At 38.4% G+C, this 26737-nt stretch overlaps 1 protein-coding gene across 8 annotated transcripts in view; it reads right to left on the bottom strand.

Moving 5' to 3' along the window:
- Positions 1-26737, bottom strand: part of ppfia2 (PTPRF interacting protein alpha 2) — a 352206-nt gene that overhangs the window by 268336 nt on the left and 57133 nt on the right. For 3 of the 8 annotated variants that reach the window (XM_063057748.1, XM_063057749.1, XM_063057750.1), the window contains exon 1: positions 11629-11997. The exons of the other annotated variants lie outside the window; for them this stretch is intronic. In XM_063057748.1, the coding sequence (XP_062913818.1) occupies positions 11629-11709 (81 nt within the window). In that variant the 5' untranslated portion in view covers positions 11710-11997. Of the gene's footprint in view, positions 1-11628; positions 11998-26737 lie in introns of those variants that run through there. 8 annotated transcript variants of the gene reach the window in all.

Below are 26737 nucleotides of genomic sequence, written 5' to 3'. Positions count from 1 at the left end.
AAGCTCACCAGACCGATTAACTGAATGGCCAGCTTGTTAAACAATAAGAAATGAGGTCAAATCTGACTATACTCATTCATCTGAAGAAGAATACGGAGGAATCTCATTGAAATATATAAACTTTTGACGAGAACAGTAAGGCTAGACAGACTGGATGTGGCTAGGATATTTTCCCTGTCTAGGGACATGGAGGGAGCATCTACAGCAAGGTGTCACAGTGTTAGATTATAGGGCAAAATATTTTGATTAAGATTAGAAGAAATTTATTCACCCAGAAGTGTGGTAATCCAGTGGAATTTTCTACCACAGGGTGTGGTGGAGGCCAAATCGCTGAATATACTTGAGGAAGTCACATTCCAAATACAAAAAGTATCATGGGGTATGGAAAGAAAACAGAAACTGCATGAGTGCTGAGCAGGAAAAGCAGCACTCAATCAAATGATAAAATCTTTCCCACAAGTAAACAGACTGGATCCAGATATGAACACAACTAGCTGCTAATGAGAGCAGGAGGATCTAAGGCATATACATCCCCATAGTACACAAGTGGAGGTAGAGGTGTCAATCAACCATAGTTTCTTCCTTGAACCTCATTATCACAGACGCCGATCCTCAGTCAATGCAAGTCACTCTACATAATATCCAGAAATGGCTGAGAGCAATTAATATACATGGAAGCTTTGGAATTCAACAACATCACAGCTAAAGAGCTGTGGAATAATGCTTTAAAATTGGTCATGCCTCTAGCCAACCAATTTATATTGAACTACCACAATGACATCTACCTGACATTATGTCCTGGCTACAAGTTAGCCAGATTCAGTCTGGCTGATTACCACTCCTACAGTCTGCTCTCAATTATCAGCATAACAGTAGACAATATCATCCACAATAACATCAAATGGCATTCACTCACAATACTGTTAGGTTTTCTCATTACATTTTCCAATCTAAATATGCTTGATCCATAGTGGAAGGTTGAAAAAAGGAATTAGATATAATAGGACTTGCTAAAATAAATTGGTTCAACCCAAAAAATTTTCGAAATTGAAATCATATACATAAAGTATGTTTAACTATTGGGTTATTCATTTGTTTATACAATTTAGAAAGAATAACAGGAAGTTAAGTCCCTAAAACCCAATGAAAACCCTTGTAAAGAATTACATTCAAGATTTACCCAATGTGGACTTGAAATTACATCCAAGTCCCGTAACCAAAATTTTAAATTTCGAATATTAATTGCCCAATAGTAAAATCTAAGATTCGGGAGCACTAACCCCCCCCCCCCCACCGCCCCCCTTTTTTAGATTTCTGTAAATGTCTTTTACCTAACCTAGAGTTTTTGTCCTGCCATATATATGTGGAAATTTTTGAATCAAGATTATCAAAAAAAGATTTTGGAATAAAAATTGGTACTGTTTGAAATACATATAAAAATTTAGGCAAAATAATCTTCTTGATAGCATTGATCCAACCAATCAGTGACAAAGACGTTGGTGACCATTTAGCAAACAAAAGTTTAATCTGTTCAATTAAAGGTAAAAAAATTAGCTTTAAATATATCTTTATGCTTTTTCGTGATTTTAACCCCTAAATATGTAAAAGAGTCAGTAACCAATTTAAATGGTAGACATCCATAAATAAGAAAATCAAAGGTATAGTACGATTTCGTGATTTATTTTCGGATAATTGTTTTATGTCCTTTGAACAACTATCTAATAAATATAGCTTGCCTAGATCTCACTTTTTTAGATATCTACAGGTTAGAAACTTTTTAAATACTGTTTCTCCTAATTTTCCAAATTTACATCCAATGGATATTTTGGGAAAAATTTTAGATTTAAATCTTTTTCAGAAAGGTGCTGTAGCAATTATTTATAATACAATTATGAATTTATGTCCTGATGTATCTAATAAAATTAAGAATGATTGGGAAAGAGAACTTAAGATCACTGTACTGATTGAAAAATGGGAAAAATTCTTTAATTAGTTAATTCATCCTCTATATGTGCTAAACATGCATTGATACAGTTTAAAGTAGTGCACAGGGCTCATATGTCTAAAGATAAATTATCTCATTATTAGTCTTATATAAATCCTATATGTGATAGATGTCATTCCAAGATAGCTTCTTTAACTCATATGTTTTGGTCATGTTCTTTGTTGAAAAAATATTGGAAAGATATTTTTGATATTATCTTTACTGTTTTGAATATTGACTTACAACCTCACCCAATTACTGCTATTTTTGGGTTACCAATGATAGAATCAAATCATTTAACCTCTTCAGCTCGTCGGATGATTGCATTTCTTATATTAATGGCTATAAGATCTATTCTGCTGAATTGGAAAGAGATTAATCCTCCTACCACATTTCATTGGTTCTCTCAAACTATGCTGTGTTTAAATTTGGAAAAAAATTAGAAGTGTTGTTTATGATCCCTCTATTAAATTCGAAAAGACCTGGAGGCCATTTATTCAACATTTTCACATGACATAACTTGACCTTTTCCAAACTTATTTTATTTCTTTGTAATATTGGTTGAGAGGAAACGGAGTTGTCATCACTAAGGCTTCCTCTTTTTTTAATGATGTTACATAACAGCTCATGTCTTTTTTTTTAGCTTAGTTGATTAATTCTATTTAGATTAGTTTTTTTTGGGGGGGCTTGTTTTTTTCCTTTTTCATGTTTTTTTTAGATATTTTTCTTTGTTTTATATTGTTCATCTGTATCCTCTATGATTGGGAGTTTTATCATTTAAGTGTCAACTGGCTTTATAATTACTTACACTAATTATAACAATGTATTCCCAATAACTTTGTACCATTACGTTATGTCTATTATTATGAAACTAATAAAAAGATTGAAAAAGAAAAAGATTTTCTCACTACAAGCATATCAACGGATTAAATTACGAATGAGGTACAGCTACTGTCATTCTATCTTCTCAATCTACCAAACTCTGCTCTTTCTTCTAGGTCTCTTTTTTTCTTGCCAAACTGGGTAGACTCACGTGTATTTGTATCATCAGACTGCTTAACTCGTGCTCACACAACTGTATTTCTATGTTATATTGACTATCCTGTTGTACATACTATTTATTATAAATTGCACATTTAGATGGAGATGTAACGTAAAGATTTTTACTCCTCATGTATATGAAGGACATAAGTAATAAAGTAAGTTCAATATATTGCATTTGCTATGTATTTACCCACTCACTCAGCTTTGTAGTAACTTTCCTTCTTGCTTACACCTCCTATGCTGTTTCATGTCAATAAAATTTGAAATCCTGCATTTTCTCCTCCCAATCGTTGATGTATATTTTGAATACCTGTGACCCAAGTACTGATCCTTGCAGCATGCTACTAGTCACTGCCTGCTATATCGAGAACACCCCATTATTCCAATTCTATTGTCTGTATGTCAACTGATGTTAAATTGACACCATTATGTGACCAACAATATGAACTTCATTAATTTTGCACACATGCTTCCACATTGAGTCTTGACCTAGCATAACCAAATGGCCTGAATGAGATGAGGGACAATGGGGAGCAGGATATTTTTGTCCACCAAGAGAAATCCCAATGAAATATGGTCACACAGATAATTGCCTGAAGGTGACAAGTAATCCCGACCTCCCAGATACTTGGTGTTCACATCTTTTATAAGCGGCCACACATTATCTATATGTTTAGTTACAGCCTGTGCATTTCATGAAGAATTCCAGATTCATATTTCTAGCCCAGAGAGCAACATGTACAGTCTTCTCTCTGAACCTCTGGGAAGCTGGTAGTCTGATTCATTCACATGTCCATGGATATTTTAACTATCACCAGATGTTATGAAGTTCAGGATGCTAGTAGCCTTTACATCTACAGACAGAGTGTGCAGGCACAGGTGAGCAGTTTGAGTTTTCCCTGCAATAGGTAGCAGATCTCTGGTATCATCACAGAAAACAGTACTGTACCTTGATGTACTGCATTTATATTCAAGTAATACAATAAACCCTTGATGTTGATATTCAAGATTCAAGTTGGAGGGTGACTTTTAGGTGGTTATGTTCTGATGTTTATTATCGTTCTTCAGTGAATGCGTGTAAAGGAAAACAAAATTATCATTCTGGATTTGATGCTGCATAAAAAAGCACAATAAACACAATGAACACAAAAAAACAAATATAAAAATAAAAACAATCCTATAAAACACAATGTACAAGTAATCTTTTGGGTGTGACCACATACTCATGAAATTAGTTTATATACATAGACTGATTGTAAGTACACAAAGTGACAATAGGGGCAGGATTATCTGTACATAAGGTGACTTTGACAGGAAGTGATGAAGTGACTAAGTGACTGGGAGGATGAAGGGTTCTGAAGGGCTGTGAAGAGGAGTGGCTGATGTGTGGTCAAGAGAAGATAATGTCAACTCAAATTGTTATATCTGCTCACAACCGTGGTACTTTGTCTCAAAAACTCCCACAGCCATGTGCAGTCAACAATGTTACTATGTTTCTGTTTTTTTTAAATCATTCAAAGCATGTGGGTTTCATAGACTGATCCGGTATTTAATTGCCCAAGAAGGTGGTGGTGAGTTTTCTTCTTGTACAATGTACAATGCTTTAGAAAGAGAGCTCCAGAGTTTTGACCCAACAAAAGTGAAGAAACAGCAATATATTTCCATGTAAAGATGATTGTATTTGGATTTATTTTTTTCACATCCAAGGGAGTAAAAATCTTTATGTTGCATCTCCCACGCAATATACAAGCAAGAAAGAGGGGAAATGTGGGAGGATATTGCCCAAACACTAAAATTGTATACATAATTGTTCTGTATACATATATGTATACTCAGGTACACAATCAGATCAATGTGCAGTCTGATATATGTATTGATAAATCTGATGCTCTGGTGAAAGAAGCTGCTGGTCCTAGCCTTAATGCTGCAATACTGTTTGCCAGACGGTAGCAGCTGAAACAGATTGTGACTGAGGTGGCCGGAGTCCTTGATGATCTTCCAAGCCCTTTTTATGGCACCTGTTGCTGTAAATATCCTGAATCGAGGAAAGTTCACATCCACAGATGTGCTGGGCTGCCCACACCACTCTCTGCAGTGCCCTGCAGTTGAGGGTAGTACAGTTCCCGTACCAGGCAATGGCACAGCCAGTCAGGATGCTCTCAGTGCTGCCCCTGTAGTAAGTCCTGAGGATTTAGGGACTTATGCCAAACATCTTCAGCCATCTGAGGTGAAACAGGCATTGTGCTTTGTTCACCACACAGCCGGTAAAGTACAGTCCAGGTGAGATCTTCCGTGATGTGTATATCAAGGAACTTGAAACTACTCACCCTCAACTACAGTCCCATTCATGCCAATAGGGTCTAGCCTGTCTCTTTTCCTCCTGTAATCCACGATCATCTCCTTTGTTTTTTGTCATTGAGGGAGAGGTTTTTTCTTGGCACCACTGTGTCAGGGCATTGATTTCTCTTCTGTAGGCTGTCTCATCATTGTTGGAAATAAGGCCTATCAATGTCATATCATCTGCAACTTTGATCAGCAGATTGGAGCTATGAATGGCAATACGGTCATGGGTGCATAGGCAGTAGAGGAGGGGACTCAGGACACAGCCCTGGGGGGCTTCTGTGTTGAGGGCAAGAGGTGCAGAGGTGAGGAAGCCCATCCTTGGATCCACCTGCACAAAACAGGGTGCAGGCTACAGTTCCTGAGCTTCTTGTTGAGCCTGGGGGGAATTATGATGTTGAATGCTGAACTGTAGTCCAAGAACAGCATTCTAACATAAGCATCCCTCTTCTCCAAGTGAATGAGGTCAGTGGGTAGTACTGTAGCTATGGCATCATCTGTTGATCAGTTGTGTCAGCAGGCAAATTGTAGGGGGGTCCAGTGTGGGTGTAGCATGCTGCAGATGTAGTCCTTGATCTGTGGCTTGGAGGGTAACTTCTAGGTGGTTGTGTTCTGATGTTTTAGTTGCCCTTGTCTTTCTAGAAAGTAGAAGTTGTGGGTTTGGAAGGTGCTGTCTAAGGAGACCTGGTGAGTTGCTGCACTGCATCTTGTAGATGATACAGATGGCTGGTACTGTGTGTTGGTGGTGTAGCGAATGAATGGTTGTGAATTGAGAGCCTATCAAGCAGGCTACTATGTCAACTATTGTATGAAGATAGTTGAGTGCATTGAAACTGCACTCACCCAGGCAAGTGGAGGGTATCCCATAACACTCCAAACTAGAATGACCTAATTCTGCTCCTATGTCTTATGGGCTTACAGAACCTTGTAGACAGTGAACAAGCTTATGGAGTTAAGGAGTGAGCAGGATTTTTAGCCTGAAACCTGCTTTTGTAGCCATATTATGTATATGACTACTTCAGTTCCTCTTATAGTCAATGATGACTACTAGGATATTGATGATGGAGGATTCATTAAAGGCAATGCTATTGATCAACAGGAGGTGATAGCTGGATTTTCTCCTGTTGGATATCATTATATCCTGGTACTTGAATGTCACTAGTGTTACATGTCACTCATCAAGCCAAGCCTGAATATTGTCCAAGTCTTGCAGCATTCAGTTGTGGACTGTGTCATCATCTGAGAAGTAAACTACAGTGTGGAACATTGTGCAGTCATCAATAAGTATCCCTAATTCTGACCTTACAATTGAAGGAAAGTCATTGATGAAGCAGCTGAAGATGGTTGGACTGAGGGCACTGCTCAATAACTACTATACAGCATGGATGAAAAACGAGTGCAATGGGATCATTCAAAGAATCTCCAGGCCATTTGATTCACCCAGTCAACACTTTACAATAGGCATCTCTTTGTTATCATCTTATAACAAGTTGCTTATCCTCTTCCTCATCTTCCTGCTGCAGCTATCTACGGCAAGGTTGTGAAACTTAGAAAATAGATCATAATGAAATGCAAGTCACTTTTTAGTATATACTACTTTGAATCATGTAATTCTAGGCAATGGAATCTCACCTCAACAGACCTGACTACATACACACCAGATTCTTCTTGGCTCCTCACCTCTAGTTTCAGATCAGATAAGGAATCAGAGAGGTTAAGGAGTAAAGATATGACAAAAAGACAAATGGAAACAAGCCACTCTGCATGAGGATATTCATTCCATGACTGCAGAGATGCTGCATGGTTAAGAGTTATAGCTCTTGAGATATGTGTAGAATACCACTTCATGCTCTAAATTTTCAGGAAGCACACGATCCTCTACTCAAGTAGAATACCATGGTATATAAAATCATGAGGGGCACTGATAAAATAAATGGTTACAGTCTTTTTCACAGGGTACAGAATCTAAAGCTAGAGGGCAAAGGTTTAAAGGGGACCTGAGCAGCAAGTTTTCACACAGAGGGTGGTGGAATGAATGGCCAGTGGAATGGTACAGATGAGTTCAATTACAATGTTTAAAAGTCATTTAGACAGGTACATGAATAGTAAAAATTTAGAAGAATATGGACCAATTTAAGACAAATGGGGTTAGTTCAAAAAGGCAACCTGGTCAGTACGGATGAATTAAGCCAAGCAGTCTGTTTCCATGCTGCATTACTCTATGACATAGTGAAGTGCATTTTGAAAAGGAGGCATCGGTGACATCCACAAATAGTGATTAGCTATAAGCTTCGATATGTGGCATAACTTAATTCAGCTGCTGCCACTGGTTAGTATAGTGTGAAGACTAATTTTAACATTAACCTCAAATAGCAAAGCAATCCAGCATAGGTACTTGGCCACAATGCTTGCAATAGCTGACCCATATCAATTACTCATGTCTCGGAAAACTTTAGGTTTCTTGGTGAGGTGGAGGTAGGCGCACATCTCCTATACTTCATCACTCCTCTTTCAGAATTCTCTGACAAGTCACCCTTACCTCCAGAATATCTAACACTTCCACCCAAAGATACCTCAGCCATTAAGGCAGTGATGTGACACTGTGCTCATGACAAGTTTAGAATTTTTTAAAATTCATTCCCATGGCCCTGTTAGTCTCCTAAAAGATCTGTATTTGGTAACAAAGAAAAAACAGTAGGTGATGACTACTTTAAACAGTACAGAAATCATTTACAAAAAAAAACACTACTAAAAGCTCCCTATCTACAGAAGTGTGCTGCAGTTTCAAATGGGTTGGGTTCTATTGAACATTGTATAGTGATCTGTATCATTCTTGCACATGCTCTTATGCTTTGCATACAGGGAATTATTGGAGAAAATACTGAATGATGTACTAGGTTTGTGAGATGTACTTACTGAAATGCTATTGAAGAGCCGAGTAATTGAAAATGTGCAAGCATCAAAAATTATTTTTTCTAAGACATTAATTTTTAAGGAATATTGTACAGAAAATATTTTTGGAATATTCATCACAAATTTCTATAATGTAACAGTCTCTATGCTACTAGTTGGACAAGTACAATTAAACACTTTATATGATAAATATATGTTACTAATTTATCTACATGCATCAGAGCTGATAAATAAGCAACTACTTAGGTTCACTTCATTTAGAAATTTAATTGGCAATCATAACAAAGATTGACATACTCAGCAAATACTAGCATTGAATTTAAATATTTTTGTCTCACATTCTGATAAAGTGTTTGGCAAGACTCTTGTATCTTCTACAATTTTCTCCCCCCTTCTCTCCGAAAGACATTGTTAGAATATTATTCCACAAATACAATTTGCCTTGTGACTCTGTTATCCTGTAAAGATCCTATTATTTGAACTTAGTTAATCAGAGTTGTATTTTTAAAAAATGGCATTATACCAAGCTGAATTATATATTCAATCGTAAGATATGCAATTCCAGCATAGATTGCTACAAATAATAATGTAAGTTGTGGCAAATAAATGTCAGTCATCATTTACTATACTTTCATCTGTCACCAAATGTTTTCTGGGCTTCTGTACGGCCACTTAGAATCACTGAGCACCTGAAATAGAACAGCATTTCTCCTCAAGAACCACCACTTCCCACTAAAGAAAGACGCACGGGTTCACAGATGGAACAGATCTTAACTGAAAGTCACGAAATACTGGCCTCCCCCCTCTATTGTCCAGAGAGTGCTAATACCTGAAATGGTGAGTGTGACCTTTAGCTAGAATGACAAGCTGACTTATTCATCATTTTCAAGCAAAGCAGCTGCAGTGGCTGGGATAAATTTACAGACAAAAATGAATAAGAAACAACTAGATTGTGTGATGGAGGGTTAGATATGACCATATCATCATCTTCCATTCTTCTCTCTACACCTCTTTTGGCTACTGTTCCTGTAGTTGCAAATCTCAAGATCATCTAGACATTCTGAAGGTGATTAAGACTGTGGTTACAATGGATTTCTAACACCCACCAATCTGCAACCAAAGGGAAATGTACACTTGCTTTGCAGTGTATTCATGTGATTTGTCTGTCATGGAAAAATTGCTAATAAACTATGGTGCAAAAACTGGAGAAGCAGTATGCATGCGAGTGTCTGAGTGTCCACAGGAATTTTGTTTGTCAGAGACTATTGTTGGAAGTGTAGTAAATGAAACAGGATCAAATGAAGATATGCAGTTATTTATAGATGGGATTTGTTAATACATTCACTGACCTAAATCACATGTCAATTTATCTTAACTCTTTTTTTCCTGAACTGAAAACTTGAGGCTAACATTAATCCTGGCATTGCCTTCCCACAAGTACTACTTTATATGAGAAAGCTTCCAAGTTTCCTGAATGAGCTGTGCTTACAAATCAACTGTTTCCACAAAGACAGTGTCTGATTTCTGAGTGGGCACAATAGTTCTGACTGATTTCCAGTATGTGTAATGACTTAAAGCAGCAGTATCCGCAAGTAGTGTTAGCAGAATACATTCAATGTAGAATATATACAGCTGGTGCTCAGAACTGAAATTGCTTATTTCTGTGTTCTAAATACTGAAGTAGCACAAATACTGCTGCTTAAATGCTTAAGTCATTACAGGGCAGCAGAGATAAATTACACAAGAAAATGATACAGGAGCAAACTTGACAGGACAGCAGGATTTTATTTCTTAGTTTCTAGTGCTAACAATCAGTTTAGTCAGACACAAATTTACCTGCTAGGTGCCATTATTAACATATGTTTTTCCGAGTTTGAATTAATTTAGTCCCTGACACTTGTATCTAGCAGCTTTCATACAACTGATAAAATATTATTAAGAAGGTAATGTACTTAAAGAAAGAGGCCAGCATAAAAAAGATTTAAATCAAATAAATAAACAGATCTTCAGGAGGTCTGTTACGAATGGTAGTGACAGAAACGTTTTTATATCAGAAATCACCCAGTAAAATGGAAGAAATTAAAGTGAAAGTTCTGACTATGACAGGTGAAAAGAGCTCAACGTTGAACATATTAATGAGAAGTTTTTTGTTAAATAATATTACTATATGAAAACTAAATGTCAAGATATTTTTCAGCCTAATTTTAAATTTTAGCATTCCAAATGATCTGCAATTATTTTTAATGTTATAAACACTCAAATCCAAGATAAATAAACAGGTAAAAATAAGATTTAACTAATTAAGATGGAATTAATAAGCAATATTGAACACTAAATATGGTATATCAGCGTGGAAGATTCTATGTATTTAGGTACTTCAAATCTTCATCACTTGCTGCTACTAAAGGAATTACATCATTTCAAATTGTCCACTGCACATTAAGATAACAAGATATAACATTTTTACAATTGAAGTTCAATATTTTATTAACATACAGCAAGAAACCTTGAGCATACCATGCCTACCAAAATGATATGTTTATAATAACTGGGCATTATTTATTTGCCTAAATTAATTTTAAAATAAATTTACAGATTTTAAGTTTCATTATTTAACATTAGAATATATCAGGTACTATAAAAGATTTTCCAAAAGTCATTAACTATTTTCATGCCAGATTATGTTATTTTATGTGACTTTATCTCTTGTTCCTCTTAGAACAAAGCTTGATCTTAATTGTTAAATCACTGCCTATTGACGATCAAAGTTCAGAATCACAGCAATGATGTAGCAAAGAGCAAAAAAAAATTGCATGTGTTCAAAATCATCGTAATTCACAAGAAAACAAAGATTTCCTGATGAGCAGGTGTACAATTTCTCTTAAAAAAAGCTGTCCATTTGACACTTCATTCAAGATCTCCTAAAAGGTTGCCAAAAATTATTTCAGTAAATAATCCTGATATTATCATTCCATCAGAAAATGTGAGATTAAATTCACAAAACAGACAACAGGCATAATGCACAAAAAACGCATCAGAAAAACCAAATAAAGATTTTACTTGCATAAATTTACAGGTACAATAAAAATCTCCATTCAATTATTAATACCACATAAATTTTATTGAGACATTACTATTATGATACAGAAGCCATATTTTTCAAATATTTTCCCATTCATAATGTAAATCTTAAATTTCAAGAGTTACATTGGTGAAAAAGTTAATTATAAAAAATAGATTGCACTGATTTACAACTGAGAAATACATCTGAAATAATTTTATTGGTTTCTACTTCTAATTGTTCCTTACTAAATCTTCAGTGTTTTACATATTCGGATTGAGCTTACCTGGAAAGTATAAAATCGAGTTCCATTAGGTGGATGAACCTTAACAACGTCTGTGCCCGTACTCATGTCAGAAAAAATCATTACTGGCAGCAATATGTAATCCACAGGTATATAATATTAAAGCTTACTGTTAAATATTTCTTGTACACCGTATAGCTGCTGTACAAATGAACTTTGCTGTTTCTTCAGTAACAGCAGTTAATACCGGCAGCATGTTTCCATGACTTTAAGTGATCCAAAGGTCATTCCATTTGGTGGAATTAAAAACTACGTTAAAAATATCTGAAAGAATCTTGTAAAATTACTGAGATTTTTGCCAAAAAGCATTCATGCAAGCATTGTGAACCGAACCTGCTCATCAGCACTCAACAGTAATCACTGCTTTTAGCCTAGTGATTATGTTCAGCATCAGAATTCAGAAGCAACCAATGACATCATGCATCTCTGTTCATACAGCCGTGTGCAATGTAAAATTGGGGACCTCTTCTGACTGACTAGGAACTTGCCACTTACTTTGCCAGATTATCAGTTGCTTTTGCAATTTCACTGAAAAGTAACTATTAAACATATTTGAAAAGTTACAGTTTTGAAATGTGTTTCTTATAAACACACAGAAGGAAGCTATTCAGCTCATCACGACCCAGTGATACAGTCCCATTACTTTCATTATCTCTCTTCTGAAATCCTGGTAATTTACTTTCTTTCACACGTACCATTTCTCATTCATCAACTTTCTCCTTTGATCCTTTGCTATTATCTACACGCAGGTGTACTGCTGAATTGCCATTTAACCTACTAGTATATTTTTGATATGTGGTGGAAAGCAGCACACCCAGGGGAAAACAACGTGATCATGGAGAAACATGCATACTGTGCATATGCAGCACCCAGGGGCAGGTCTCTGAAGCTGTGACACAGCATAAATAATTGCTACACTACCATACTACTCTGCATTGCAATTTCACCTACATTGACATATTCCGATGATTACCCGTTAATTTTCCTAATACAGCTATTTGTGAAGCATAGTACTGCAAATATTGAATGCCTTATAATTCAGTTGTGGATTTAATATTTCATTGAAGTCACTCTATTGACATGACCCTTTGAAGCAGGATCATGCCAATACTTCAGTGATGTCAAATCAGCTTTAAGATAAAATTTGATAGCAAAATGAATTTGTAAGCTAATTGGTTTTATAATGGCACTGGTTAGCATACACTATAGCAGTTTGGGACATTGGAGTTTCATTCCATCATCATCTGTAAGGGGTTTGTACATCCTCCCCATGAACACGTGTTTCTTTCAGGTGCTCCAAATTCCTCCCATAGTCCAAAGACACACCAGTTAGGAGCTAATTGGTCATGCAAATTGTCCCATGACTGGGCTAGGATTAAATCAGTGGGTTGCTGGCAGTGTAGCTCAAAGGGCCAGAGGGACCTACTCTATGCTGTATCTCGGTTCAAAGTTCCAAGTAAATTTATTATCAAAGTACATATGTCACCATATACAACTCAAGATTAATTTCCTTGTGGGCATACAATAAATCCAAATAACAGAATCAATGAAAGCCCATACCAACTGTGGACAACAAAGACAACCAACTATAAATACATAAAGGAAATTAATAACAATAAATATGCAATAAATATCAAGAACATGAGATGAAGAATCCTTGGAAATTAGTCCATAGTTTCTGGAAACATTTCAATGATGGAGCAAGTGAAGTTATCTCCCCGGTTCAAGAGATTGATAGGTAAGGGGTAATAACTGTTCCTGAATCTGGCAGTGTGAGTCCTGAAGCTCCTGTACCTTCTTCCTGCTGGCAGAAGTGAGAAGAGAGAATGACCTGGGTGTGGGAGTCCCTGATGATGTATGCTGCTTTCCTACAACAACATTCTGTGTAGATGTTCTCAATAGTAGGGAGGGCTTTACCCATGATGGACTGGGCCGTATCCACTACTTTTTGTAGGATATTCTGTTCAAGGCCATTGGTGTTTCCATACTGGGCTATGATTTAGAAAGTCAATATACTCTCCACTACACATCTATAGAAGTTTCTCAAAGTTTTAATGGTCACGTTGAATCTTTGCAAACTCCTAAGTAAGTAAAGACGTTGCTGTACTTGCTTCATAATTGCACTTACATGCTGGGCCCAAGACAGATCATCTGAAATGAAAATGCCAAGAATTTAAAGTTGTTTGACCTTCTCTACCTCTGATCCCCCGATGAGAACTGGCTCATGAACCTCTGGTTTCCTCCTCCTGAAGTCAATAATCAGTTCTTTGGTCTTGATGACATTAAGTAAGATTGTTGTTGTGGTACCACTCAGCCAGATTTTCAACCTCCCTCCTATATGCTGATTCATCACCCACCATTGATTCATCCAACGACCCACACAGATATATGTGTAAAACAAGTACAACAGGGGGCTAAGCACAGAGCCTTGTGGTGCGTCTGTGCTGATGAAGGTTGTAGAGGAGAAGTTGTTGCCAATCCAAAATGACTGGGGTCTGCAAGAGAGATAATTGAGGATCCAGTTCAGAATTAGAATCAGGTTTATTATCACCGGCATATGTCATGAAAGTTCTTAACTTAGCAGCAGCAGTTCAATGCAATACATAATATAGAAGAAAAAACAATAAATCTATTACAGTATATGTATATTGAATAGATTAAACATCGTGCAAAAAACAGAAATATCTATTAAAAGAAGTAAGGTAGTGTTCACGGTTCAACGTCCGTTTAGGAATTGGATGCCAGAGGGGAAGCTGTTCCTGAATCACTGAGTGTGTGCCATCAGGCTTCTGTATCCCCTACCTGAAGATAACAGTGATAAAGGGCATGACCTGGGTGCTGGAGGCCCTTAACAATGGACGCTGCCTTTCTGAGACACCGCTCCTTGAAGATTTCCTGGGTACTTTGTAGGCTAGTACCTAAGATTGAGCTGACTAGATTTACAACCTTCTGCAGCTTCTTTCGATCTTGTGCAGTAGTCACCTACCACTCCCCGCCACCCGCTATATCAGACAGTGATGCAGCCTGTCAGAATGTGCTCCATGGTACATCTATAGAAGTTTTTGAGTAAATTTGTTGGCATACCAAATCTCTTCAAACTCCTAATGAAGTATAGTTGCTGTCTTGCCTTCTTTATAACTGCATCGATATGTTGGGACCAAGTTAGATCCTCAGAGATCTTGACACCCATGAATGTGAAACTCTTCACTCTCTCTACTTCTGATCCCTCTATGAGGATTGGTATGTGTTCCTTCATCTTACTCTTCCTGAAGTCCACAATCAGCTCTTTTGTCTTCCTGACATTGAGTGCCAGGTTGTTGCTGCAACACCACTCCACTCGTGGGCATATGAACAGATATACATGTCTACAAGTTTGCAAAATGTTTAACTACCATATACTCCGGAGTATAAGCAGACCCCCCATTTTCAAGGTTAAAAAAGTGACTTTTTCATGTTACCTTTGTATAAGCTGACTCCTTTTGTAGAGGTTTTTGATTTAACCAGAAAAGATCACAAGATCTCACATGCCGGATCCGGAACCCGGAAATTTTGTGAACCAGTACCTGCTAAGGAAACAGGCCTACACATTGTAGGGCGTTATAAGCGAATTCTTAATAAATAAATCAGGGAGGGAAATTTTGGATTAGGTCTCCAATGGTAAAGAATCCTCTGGAATGTAACCCCCATGAAACCATTTAGCTCCCATCGTAATCTCCTTACAACATAACATGGGGTGGTGGGATCAGTACGTGTACTCAGTATTGAGTTTGCGACCACCATGTACAAAAGATTAAAACAAATGCGATATGATGCTGGCTTCAAGCTGAAGGTTGTTGATTTTGCTAAAGGAACGAATAATTCTGCAGCTGCTAAGTTTAGTGTAAACGAGAAACAAGTGAGAGAGTGGAGAAAGGCAGAGGACACGCTGAGGGAAATGTCAAAGACAAAATGTGCAAACCGTGGGAAAACATGCCAGAGGCCAGAACTGAAAGATCGTGGGTGAATCACCAGCGATCGTCTGGATACATTGTTACCAGAGAAATGAATCCAGTTCAAGCGTTGAAACGGGATGAAAAACACTGTGAGGTCAGCGAAAATTTCAAAGCTACGCAAAGTTGGTGCACCCGATTTATGAATAGATGTGATCTTGTGCTGAGACAAAAAACAAAGATTGCTCAGAAAATTCCCGCGGGGTGTTGCTGTTTATGTCCAAAAACGCTGCCGGATAGACGAAGCCGATTGCTTGAAGTGGGTTAAAGAGGTGTGGCGTCGTCGTCCCGAAGGTTTCAGGAAGGAAAAGCCGCTACTTGTCTGGGACATGTTCAAAGTGCACTTGCCAAATGAGATAAAAGCAGCATTGAAAGCTGAAAATACGGACGTTGCAGTCATCCCCAGTTTGATGTCCATGCTCCAGCCACCAGATGCGAGTTTAAACAAACAATTTGACTGAAAAACAGCCAATAAATACGACCTGTCTTCTGTGAACAACAGGAATTCTGCAGATGCTGGAAATTCAAGCAACACACATAAAAGTTGCTGGTGAACGCAGCAGGCCAAGCAGCAACTCTAGGAAGAGGTGCAGTCGACGTTTCAGGCCGAGACCCTTCGTCAGGACTAACTGAAGGAAGAGTGAGTAAGGGATTTGAAAGTTGGAGGGGGAGGGGGAGATCCAAAATGATAGAAGACAGGAGGGGGAGGGATGGAGCCAAGAGCTGGACAGGTGATTGGCAAAAGGGGATACGAGAGGATCATGGGACAGGCGGTCCGGGAAGAAAGACGGGGGGGGGGGGGACCCAGAGGATGGGCAAGGAGTATAGTCAGAGGGACAGAGGGAGAAAAAGGAGAGTGAGAGAAAGAATGTGTGTATAAAAATAAGTAACAGATGGGGGTACGAGGGGGGGCATTAGCGGAAGTTAGAGAAGTCGATGTTCATGTCAACAGGTTGGAGGCTACCCAGACGGAATATAAGGTGTTGTTCCACCAACCTGAATACAACCGTGTATTCGTTTTTCCAAAGTTGACACCCTCTGTATAAGCCGACCCCCTAATTTTAGGACCAAAATTTAGGGCCAAATTCTCAGCTTATACACCGGAATTTACGGTATTTTATAAACAATCAGTATATTATGCAGTAGTCAAGACTATCCCGAATCAATGCTTTTCAAAAAAATAGTAGAAATAGTGTTCATTTTACAAAGGCTATAAATCACAGATATATATTTCTCCTGTGGCACTGTACTTTTCTAAAGAAGATTAAATTTTTGCTTGAAAACACACAATCAATTGTTAACAAATGGGATAAAGGCCTTTCAGGAGGTTTGGATTTCACAAAGATACCTAGAAAGGGTCTGCTGAGCTAAAGAAATATGCACAGAATAAAGTTTTGGCTAAGATGGTAGAATTTCAGTCAGGTAAGGCAGGTACTGAGCCATCCAAATTGTAGCGTGACAATTCACACTAAGTGTTACATGTCCCAAACTGGAAGGATGCATGGGATTTACCTGTTGAAGGCAATGGGCACTTCAACTGCCATGGATAGAGCCAATTTGTAAATCTTTAGGAAGATGACAGAGTAGTCCAGTAGTACTTTTACAGGAGTGAGCCTCTGACGCACAACCTTTCATAGGTTGCTGTAAAGCCCATGTGGATTGACAAAAGTAATCATTTTTGGCATCCTGTACTTTCTCACAGAATATTTTATAATAGCTGGATTTAGTTTAAACTCTCAGGAACCTGTAGACCTTTGAGCCTGGTGGTAACTCTTCCTACTCCATCATCCTCAACACAGGTGCTCCCAAAGACTGTGTGCTGAATCCTTTGCTCTGCAAAAGATGGCACGGCTAAACACAGAGTACTCTCATTGTCAAGTTTGCTGATGACACAACAATGGTGGGGCTCATCATTAACACGAGATGGTTTACAGAGAGAACGTGGAAGAACTCAAGGTCTGGTGCCAGGTAAATAACCTCTTCCTCAATGTCAACAAGACAATGGAAATGATTATTGACTTCAGGAGAACACATACCACTCTCACCCCGCTTTACATTGACGGCACAGCAGTGGAATCTGCAAGCGGTTTCAATCTTTGAAGTGCACATATCACACTACCTCTTGGTCCCAGAATGTACTGTATCCTGCACAATCAAGAAAGCTCACCAATGCTTCTACTTTCTGAGGAGTCTGAAGGGAGCTTGAGCATGCACATCAATAGTCACGTCCTTCTACAGATGTGCAGTGGAGAGTATCCTAACATCCTGCATCACTGCACGACATGGAAACTGCATTGCAATGGACAGGAAGGCTCTACAATAGGTAGTCAAAACTACCCAATGCATCACCTGCACAAGCCTACCCACCATCAAGGACATATACTTTGTACTTTATTGTCACCAAACAATTGATACTAGAACATACAATCATCACAGCGATATCTGATTCTGCGCTTTCTGCTCCCTGGATTACAAATATTAAATATTAAAAATAGTAAAAATTAGTAAATATTAAAAATTTAAATTATAAATCATAAATAGAAAATAGAAAAATGGAAAGTAAGGTAGTGCAAAAAAAACCGAGAGGCAGGTCCGGATATTTGGAGGGTACGGCCCAGATCCGGGTCAGGATCTGTTCAGCAGTCTTATCACAGTTCGAAAGAAGCTGTTCCCAAATCTGGCCATCCTAGTCTTCAAGCTCCTGAGCCTTCTCCCAGAGTGAAGAGGGACAAAAAGTGTGTTGGCTGGGTCGGTCGTGTCCTTGATTATCCAGGCAGCACTGCTCCGACAGCGTGCGGTGTAAAATGAGTCCAAGGACGGAAGATTGGTTTGTGTGATGTGCTGCGCTGTGTTCACGATCTTCTGAAGCTTCTTTCGGTCTTGGACAGGACAACTTCCATACCAGGTTGTGATGCACCCTAGAAGAATGCTTTCTACGGTGCATCTATAAAAATTAGTGAGAGTTTTAGGAGACAGGCCAAATTTCTTTAGTTTTCTCAGGAAGTAAAGGCGCTGGTGGGTCTTCTTGGCAGTGAATTCTGCTTGGTTGGACCAAGTCAGGTCGTTTGTGATATTGACCCCGAGGAACGTAAAGCTTTCGACCTGTTCCACTTGCGCACCACCGATGTAAATTGGGTCGTGCGGTCCGCTACTCCTCCTGAAGTCAACAACCAATTCCTTCGTCTTGCTGACGTTGAGGAATAGGTTATTGTCTTCGCACCATGCCACCAGGTTCTTAATTTCCTCTCTGTACTCAAACTCATCATTTCCCGAGATACGGCCTACAATTGTTGTGTCATCAGCAAACTTATATATTGAGTTTGATGGAAACTTGGCTACACAACATTGGGTGTACAGTGAGTACAGCAGGGGGCTGAGTACACAGCCTTGTGGGGCACCGGTGCTCAGAGTGATTGTAGAGGAGAGCTTGTCCCCTATTTTTACAGCCTGGGTCCTGTCTGTGAGGAAGTTGAAGATCCAGCGGCAGATCTGAGTGCTAAGGCCCAGGTTCCGGAGCTTAGGAATCAGTTTATTTGGAATGATGGTATTAAAGGCAGAGCTATAGTCAATGAAAAGGAGCCTTACATATGCCTCTTTATTCTCCAGGTGTTCTAAGGAGGAATGTAGGGCCAGAGAGATGGCATCTGCAGTTGACCTGTTGCTCCGGTAGGCAAATTGCAAAGCATCGAGATTGACCGGTAGGCTGTGGTTGATGTGTGCCATAACAATCGCTCGAAGCACTTCATAGCAATTGATGTCAGAGCCACAGATCAATAGACATTCAGGCATGCCACCTTGCTCTTCTTCGGCACTGGGATTATCGTTGCCTTCTTAAAACACAAAGGGATCTTAGACTGAAGCATGGAGCAGTTGAAGATGTCAGCAAACACTCCAGCTAGCTCGCTTACACAGGCCCAGAGAACCCGTCCCAGGACATCATCTGGGCCCGTATTTGTATACATAAATAATATATACAGAAAGGTGCCAGAGAAAGGCCAGCAACATCATGAAGGTTCCCACCCACCCTGCTCATGGACTGTTTGCCCCACTCCCATCAGGGAGGCTACACAGCATCCATGCCAGGACCACCAGCGTCAAAAACAGTTACTTTCCCTAATCAGTAAGGCTGATCAACATCTCCACCCACTAGCCCACCCCACCACAACCCCCTACCACCACTACTTTATCACTTCCTATCAAAGTCACCTGATAGATATACACTCCTATACCTAGCATCACTTCATGGACACACAATCAATCTATAAATCTAAGCTATCTTATGTATTTATATTTATTGTGATTTTTTTTATTATTGTCTTCATCTTATTTGTTTTTTTGTGCTGTACCAGAGCTGGAGTAACAATTATTTTGCTCTTCTTTACATTTGTGTAATAGAAATGACATGAAACAATTTTGAATTTATTAATTCTTTTCTGATCATGTGTAAATGCATCTTTACCTAAACTGTAACTTAATGCATTTTAAACTATTACTCCTATAGATATCAGATTTTAAAACTGCACAATAGCTGAACATGTGGCCCACCTACAGTACGTTAGAGAAATCAGTACTTTCTGATCTCCATCAGTTAATCATTCATTCATGATTACTCCTCTTTTATATACGTATTTAAACAGGAGCAGAACAGTTGCAATTAATAACCTTTCACTTCAGTTTCCTGAAAATAAGCAGAATACTCACTAATTATCAGCTCAACTAGACCTTAAATAGTGTGCTATGTAATGGTGCCACACGTTACTTTTCTCAATAGACCGATCCTCAAATCGGGATCAGAATCAGAATCAGGTTTATTATCACCGGCACGTGATGTGAAATTTGTTAACTTAGTAGCAGCAGTTCAATGCAATACGTAATCTAGCAGAGAGAAAAAATAAATTAAAAATAATAATAATAAACAAGTAAATCAATTACTGCATACATATATTGAATAGATTGAAAAAATGTGCAAAAACAGAAATACTGTATATTTAAAAAAAAGTGAAGTAGTGTCCAAAGATTCAGTGTCCATTTAGGAATCGGATGGCAGAGGGGAAGAAGCTGTTCCTGAATCGCTGAGTGTGTCCCTACAGCTTCTGTACCTCCTACCTGATGTGAGAAAAAGGCATGCTCTGGCTGCTGGAGGTCCTTAATAATGGACGCTGCCTTTCTTAGATACCGCTCTCTGAAGATGTCCTGGGTACTTTGTAGGCTAGTACCCAAGATGGAGCTGACTAGATTTACAACCTTCTGCAGCTTCTTTCAGTCTTGTGCAGTAGCCCTTCCATACCAGACAGTGATGCAGCCAGCCTGTCAGAATGCTCTCCACAATACAACTGTAGAAGTTCTTGAGTGTATTTGTTAACATGCCAAATCTCTTCAAACTCCTAATAAAGTATAGTTGCTGTCTTGCCTTCTTTATAACTACATTGATATGTTGGGACCAAATTAAATCCTCAGAGAACTTGACACCCAGGAACTTGAAGCTGCTCACTCTCCACTTCTGATCCCTCTATGACGATTGGTATGTGTTCCTTCGTCTTACCCTTCCCGAAGTCCACAATCAGCTCTTTCGTCTTACTGACATTGAGTGCCAGGTTGTTACTGCGGCACCACTCCACTAGTTGGCATATCTCACTCCTGTATGCCCTCTCGTCACTACCTGAGATTCTACCAACAATGGCTGTATCATCAACAAATTTATAGATGGCATTTGAGCTATGCCTAGCCGCACAGTCATGTGTATATAGAGAATAGAGCAGTGGGCTAAGCAGACACCCCTGAGGTGCACCAGTGTTGGTCGTCAGTGAGGAGGATATGTTATCACCAATCCGCACAGATTGTGATCTTCCAGTTAGGAAGTTGAGGATACAATTGCAGAGAGAGGAACAGAGGCACAGGTTCTGCAACTTCTGAATCAGGATTATTATAATTAATCTTTTATATTTGAAATAAGTCTTGATGAGCAACATGAACAGAAAAACATTACCTCTCCTGCCAGTTGGTTAAGATTAAGTTAAAACAGAAAGATTCCAATTCCCTCAGATTTTAATGTCACTTGTTTTAGCAGATCAGAATCCTGAATAGGATTCTAGAATCCGGAAGTGTATATTTAGAAATTCAATGGCCTATGTTTACATATTTCAGTCCTCTGCTCTTGTGTATTAAATTTTTAGGAAACCTGAGTTCACAGATTGCTGTTAAATAAGTACTCTTCACTATGTACCAAGAGTTCTCTTCGCAGCCAAACAAAAATAGACCAGGTTTTAGTTCCTGATTCTGCAAAACCTGGCTAAACCATCCTGTGCCCAACCCTCAAACTCATCACCAGCTTCCAACCCCACAACCATCTTAACCCTTCTGTCGGGATTTAAACGCTGTATCCTTTTCCTGGAAAGTGGTGCCTGGGCAATCTGATCTTTGTCCCCTATCAATCCAATACTGCTTTCACATTTCATTTCAAAAACCCTGGGGCCGATTGACATGTTCAAATGAATATGGAACTTCAAAGTCCATAGTGCCTTGAAATCAGAGTACTGTACTGCACTCAGCGTCAATAAATTTGTACAAACCATTTTACAAAGATTGTTTTAATGGCACCATCTACTGGTAAAATAGTTCACTAAAGTCTGATGGTACTGATTAAGCCAACATTGCAAAAAAATTGTAGTGCAGTCAGAGATGTGGATGGAGGAAAAATATTTTCCCCATACACACCAATTATGTCACAAAATTATATCTCTAGTGAATATTTATTTGTTTAGGAAATATCTAGTGCCATTTAGTGATCAAGAAAATTTAACACAGACATTTCCTTCAGAATGCAGAGTAACAAACACGGACTTCAATAAAATAGTTGCAGCATTTATAATTTTTAAAAAAAGCATAATTTTTGAAAATTCATTGCGGACATAAATGGCAACGGTAGTATCTGTTGTATAACTATAATTGCCCTTAAACCTAAAGAACTTTTAAGACCCATGGTCACAGCTTATGATTCGCCCCTCCTCCTATATTTTTTAGCAGATACAATTGTTTTTAGCTCTTCAACTTAATCACAATTGTGATAGAGGAGTTTGCCACTTCCCCCCAGAGTTCATCCTCAAAATTAATCTATTATACAGTGACACTCTAATATTCCAGCATCAGTTTGTTCAACATCCTGTTTACTCATTACTCTGACATGTGAGCCAGGGATCCAGAGTGCAAGAGGGCTCTGTAGCCTGAACGAAAGGTGCAAGTGCAGTTGGAACCCCAACATTGATCTGAGTGTGTGGCCAGAGCCTAGGCTGGGCTCTGGAACGATAGGGATCAGGATCATGTGTAGATCTGCATTCAGAGCCAGGGTACAGAGTGTTACTATACTTCCCGCTTCCCTTAACCTCACTGGGTTCACTGGAAGCTTTGTTTTATACTACTGTATTATGCACAAGTGAAATAGAGTGTGTTTGGGTATTAACTGGAGTAATATCCAAAAGACTGTAAAATATGCACTAAAAAAACCTATAGGTATCGGATTACCATATTTAAAATGAATAGACCAGATTAATTACATAAGAGAATTTTATTCTCCCAGAATTCAGAAAAAGAGAAGTTAAAATAAAATGCTTCAAATTTCCACTCCATAAAGAATTTTAAAAAGTACACAAGCGCATACTATACTGTACAAATGTGTACCAAGTTCGCATGCACAACAATGGGACCTCCTATTAACTATTTACTCTTCCTAAGTCACTGTGTGTTATCAGGGTGGCCTTAAAATGAGTGCCTCAGAGTGCTTGAACAGTGTGACAAGTAATGCATGAGGGGATCTCAATCTGATACTTGGTTTAGTACCTAGCTAATATAAAACAACCTGTTCTTCCTTTTACCATTTTTGACACTTGATAATAAGCTGCCTGCCAGTGGTAGTTGACAGTTATTCAATTAGAACTTGTAAATGGTCAGAAAAATAAAGTAGAATTACTGTTAGCACATGCCAAGTTGGCACTGATAGCATTTGGTGTATAAAAACAAACACACTTTGCTTATATGCAGGAAATTTGGTCAGTAGCAGCGTTCAACACAGAATAAGTAATGTGTGTTACTTTGTATCTCCAAGCTTTTTATAGTGTGACTTGCTAAGTTTGATTTCTGTATATAGTGGGTTCCAGTTAATTGGGCTATTGGTTAATTGCGACAGCCGCTCATTTGAGACAATTGTTAAAGAACAAAAATTAATTGAGAAAATAGCTGGGGTACCCTTCACTTATTTGGGATATTATGCTACTTAATTGAAACAGGAGACGATTGCTGAACGCTTCTAACTAACATCAGTTGCACTTGTGTGGCTGTTAGACACTACACCATGCTTACAGCAAACAAATTCAGCTAATCGGGGCAGCTGTTTAATTGGGGCAAATTGTACAGGTCCCAAAGTATCCCAATTAACTGGAATTCACTGCTACTACTATTTTGTCTGTCCTAATAGAGTAGACAATTAAAAAGTTTATATCATAACTTCTAACAGGAATTGAATACAGATAATGAGTTTTTTTTATATAATAGCAAACTTTGTATATAATACTTGGAAAGCAAAAGCTCTCTGCAGCTTGACTGGTGAAATCTGAATGACCTTCTTTCCATAGGGTGTCAGCATTTGTTTGCACTTGAAGGCTGTGCTCCAAGTAATTCTTGACTCATTCATTTAAGCATAAGAGAGAATGGGTCTTGCATTTAACTTTATAAAGACAAAATTCCTCTACCAAATTGCCCTTATTGCAAAGCATAATAAATTTTAATATTAAGACCGCTTCCCATAATTTGAGAGCCATCTCTTCTCAAAAGCTGAGTCACAAAAATATAAACAACGTGGAAATAGACCATTCAGCTACTTTTATGCCAACCAGCAGGCGCTGCACTTATCCCATCTTCCTGCATTTCATCCATATCTTTTTATGCCCAAGTGATTCAAATACTCATCTAAGTGCCACAAGAAAGCAGCATCCATCATCAAGGTTCCCGACCATTCAGGCTATGCTCTCTTTTCACTGCTGCCATTGGGAAGAAGGTATAGGAGATTTAGATCCCACACTACCCGGTTCAGGAACAGATATTACCCTTCAACCATCAGGCTTCTGAACCAGAGTGGACAAATTTATTCACCACAACACTGAACTGATTCCACAACCTACAGACTCACTTTTAAGGGCCCTGCAACACATGCTCTCAATATAATTTATTTGCTTATTTATTGTTTTTTTTGTTTGTATTTGCACATTGGTTGTTTGCCAGTCTTTATTTGTGTGTGATGTTTTCATTGGCTCCATGTTCCAAGCTTTCTCTGGCAATGCTCTCCAACTCTACATTGACAACTACATTAGTATTGCTACATGCACTCACAATGAGCTCGTCAATTTCACCACTTTGCATCCAACTTCCACCCTAACCTTAAATTCACTTGGTTCATTTCTGACACATCTTCTCCCTTTCTTCATTCACTCTGTCTTCATCTCTCAATGTGGCCTCCTCTACATTGGTGAAACCCAACGTCGACAGGGGGACCACTCTGTCAAGCACCTCTGCTCCATCCACAGAAAGCAAAATTGTGGCCAACCATTTTAATTCAATCTACATTCTAATATGTCATTCTGTGGTTTCCTCTACTGCCACGATGAGGCTACTCTCAGATTGGAGGACCAATACTTCATTCCCACTAGGTTACCTTTTTCACCTTTCACCTCCCAGCTTCTTACTTCTTTCCCCCACACATCTAGCTTCACCTGTCATCTAGTGTGTACTCCTTCATCTTCCCCCATCTTCTTATCTGGTTCCTTCCCCCTTCCTTTCCAGTACTAATGAAAGGTTTCGTCCTGAAACATCAACTGTTTGTTCACTTCCCTAGATGTTAACTGACCTGCTGAACTTTTCCAGCATTTTTTGTGTGCATTGCTCCGGATTTCTAGCATCTGTATAATCTTTTGTGTTTATGATCCTGCTGCCATTTTGTGATTCACACACAAAAACACTGAGGTCTCTCTGAAGTATACCAATCTGCATAAAAGTATGCTTTTTGATTCTTCTTACCAGAATGCATGACCTCATATTTTTTCACATTAAACTCCATTTGACAAGTGTTCACCTACTACGTCAATGACTTGAATGACAGAATTGACGTTCTTATTGCCATATAAATCCTGTCTGACAGATGTAATTCTGAGGTAGCTTCCTTGACACATATGTTCTGGTCTTGTCCTCTTTTGGAAAAATATTGGAAAGACATTTTTGATATTATTTCAGTTTTGTGTATTGATTTACAACCTCATCCTATTACTGCAATTTTTGGATTACCAGTGATAGACTCTAGTCATTTATCCCCTTCAAGCCATTTGATTGCATTTGTTACATTAATAGTCAGAAGATCCATTTTATTTAAATGGAAAGATTCTAATCCCCCTACATTTCAATAGTTTTCCCAAACTATAACATGTTTAAACTTGGAAAAAATTAGGAGTGGTACTATCGATTTGAAGAAACTTGGAGGCCATTTATTCAACATTTTCATATGATGTAAGCTGACCTTTTCTGAATCCTTTTCAATAACTTTTGTTTGCGTATGGAGGAGTGGAGTTAATGACAAATAATGATCTTAACCGATGAAACATGGCAGCCCAGCCTTTGTTTTGTTTTTTTTTTGTTTTTTTTTAGTGTAGGGGGACTTTTTCTTTGTATAAAATTTTTGAATCTTTTTCACGTTCGGTTATTAAGAGATTGGGAGGCTTAAATTACATATGTTACTCGGAGTCTGTGTCTGTATACGTTAACCATTATTAATGTAATCCCGATCTCTTTGTATTATTATCATTGTTATGTTTATCAATTTGAAACTTAATAACAAAGATTGAGAAAGAATTGACGGCTGTTGCAAAGCTTGCAGATAATACGAAAATAGGTGGAGGGGCAGGTAGTTTTGAAGTAATGAGGCTACAGAAGGACTTAGGTTAGGAAAATAGACAAAAGTGCAGATGGAATACAGTGTTGGGAAGTGCCTGGTCACATGGTCACAAGGGTACACTATTTTCTAAATGGAGAGAAAATTCAAAAATCTGAGGTGAAAATTCAAAAAT

The sequence above is a fragment of the Mobula hypostoma genome, chromosome 9 (genome assembly GCF_963921235.1).
Source record: "Mobula hypostoma chromosome 9, sMobHyp1.1, whole genome shotgun sequence".
NCBI classification, from domain to species: Eukaryota; Metazoa; Chordata; class Chondrichthyes; order Myliobatiformes; family Myliobatidae; genus Mobula; species Mobula hypostoma.
This window is presented reverse-complemented; position numbering and strand designations above follow the sequence as displayed.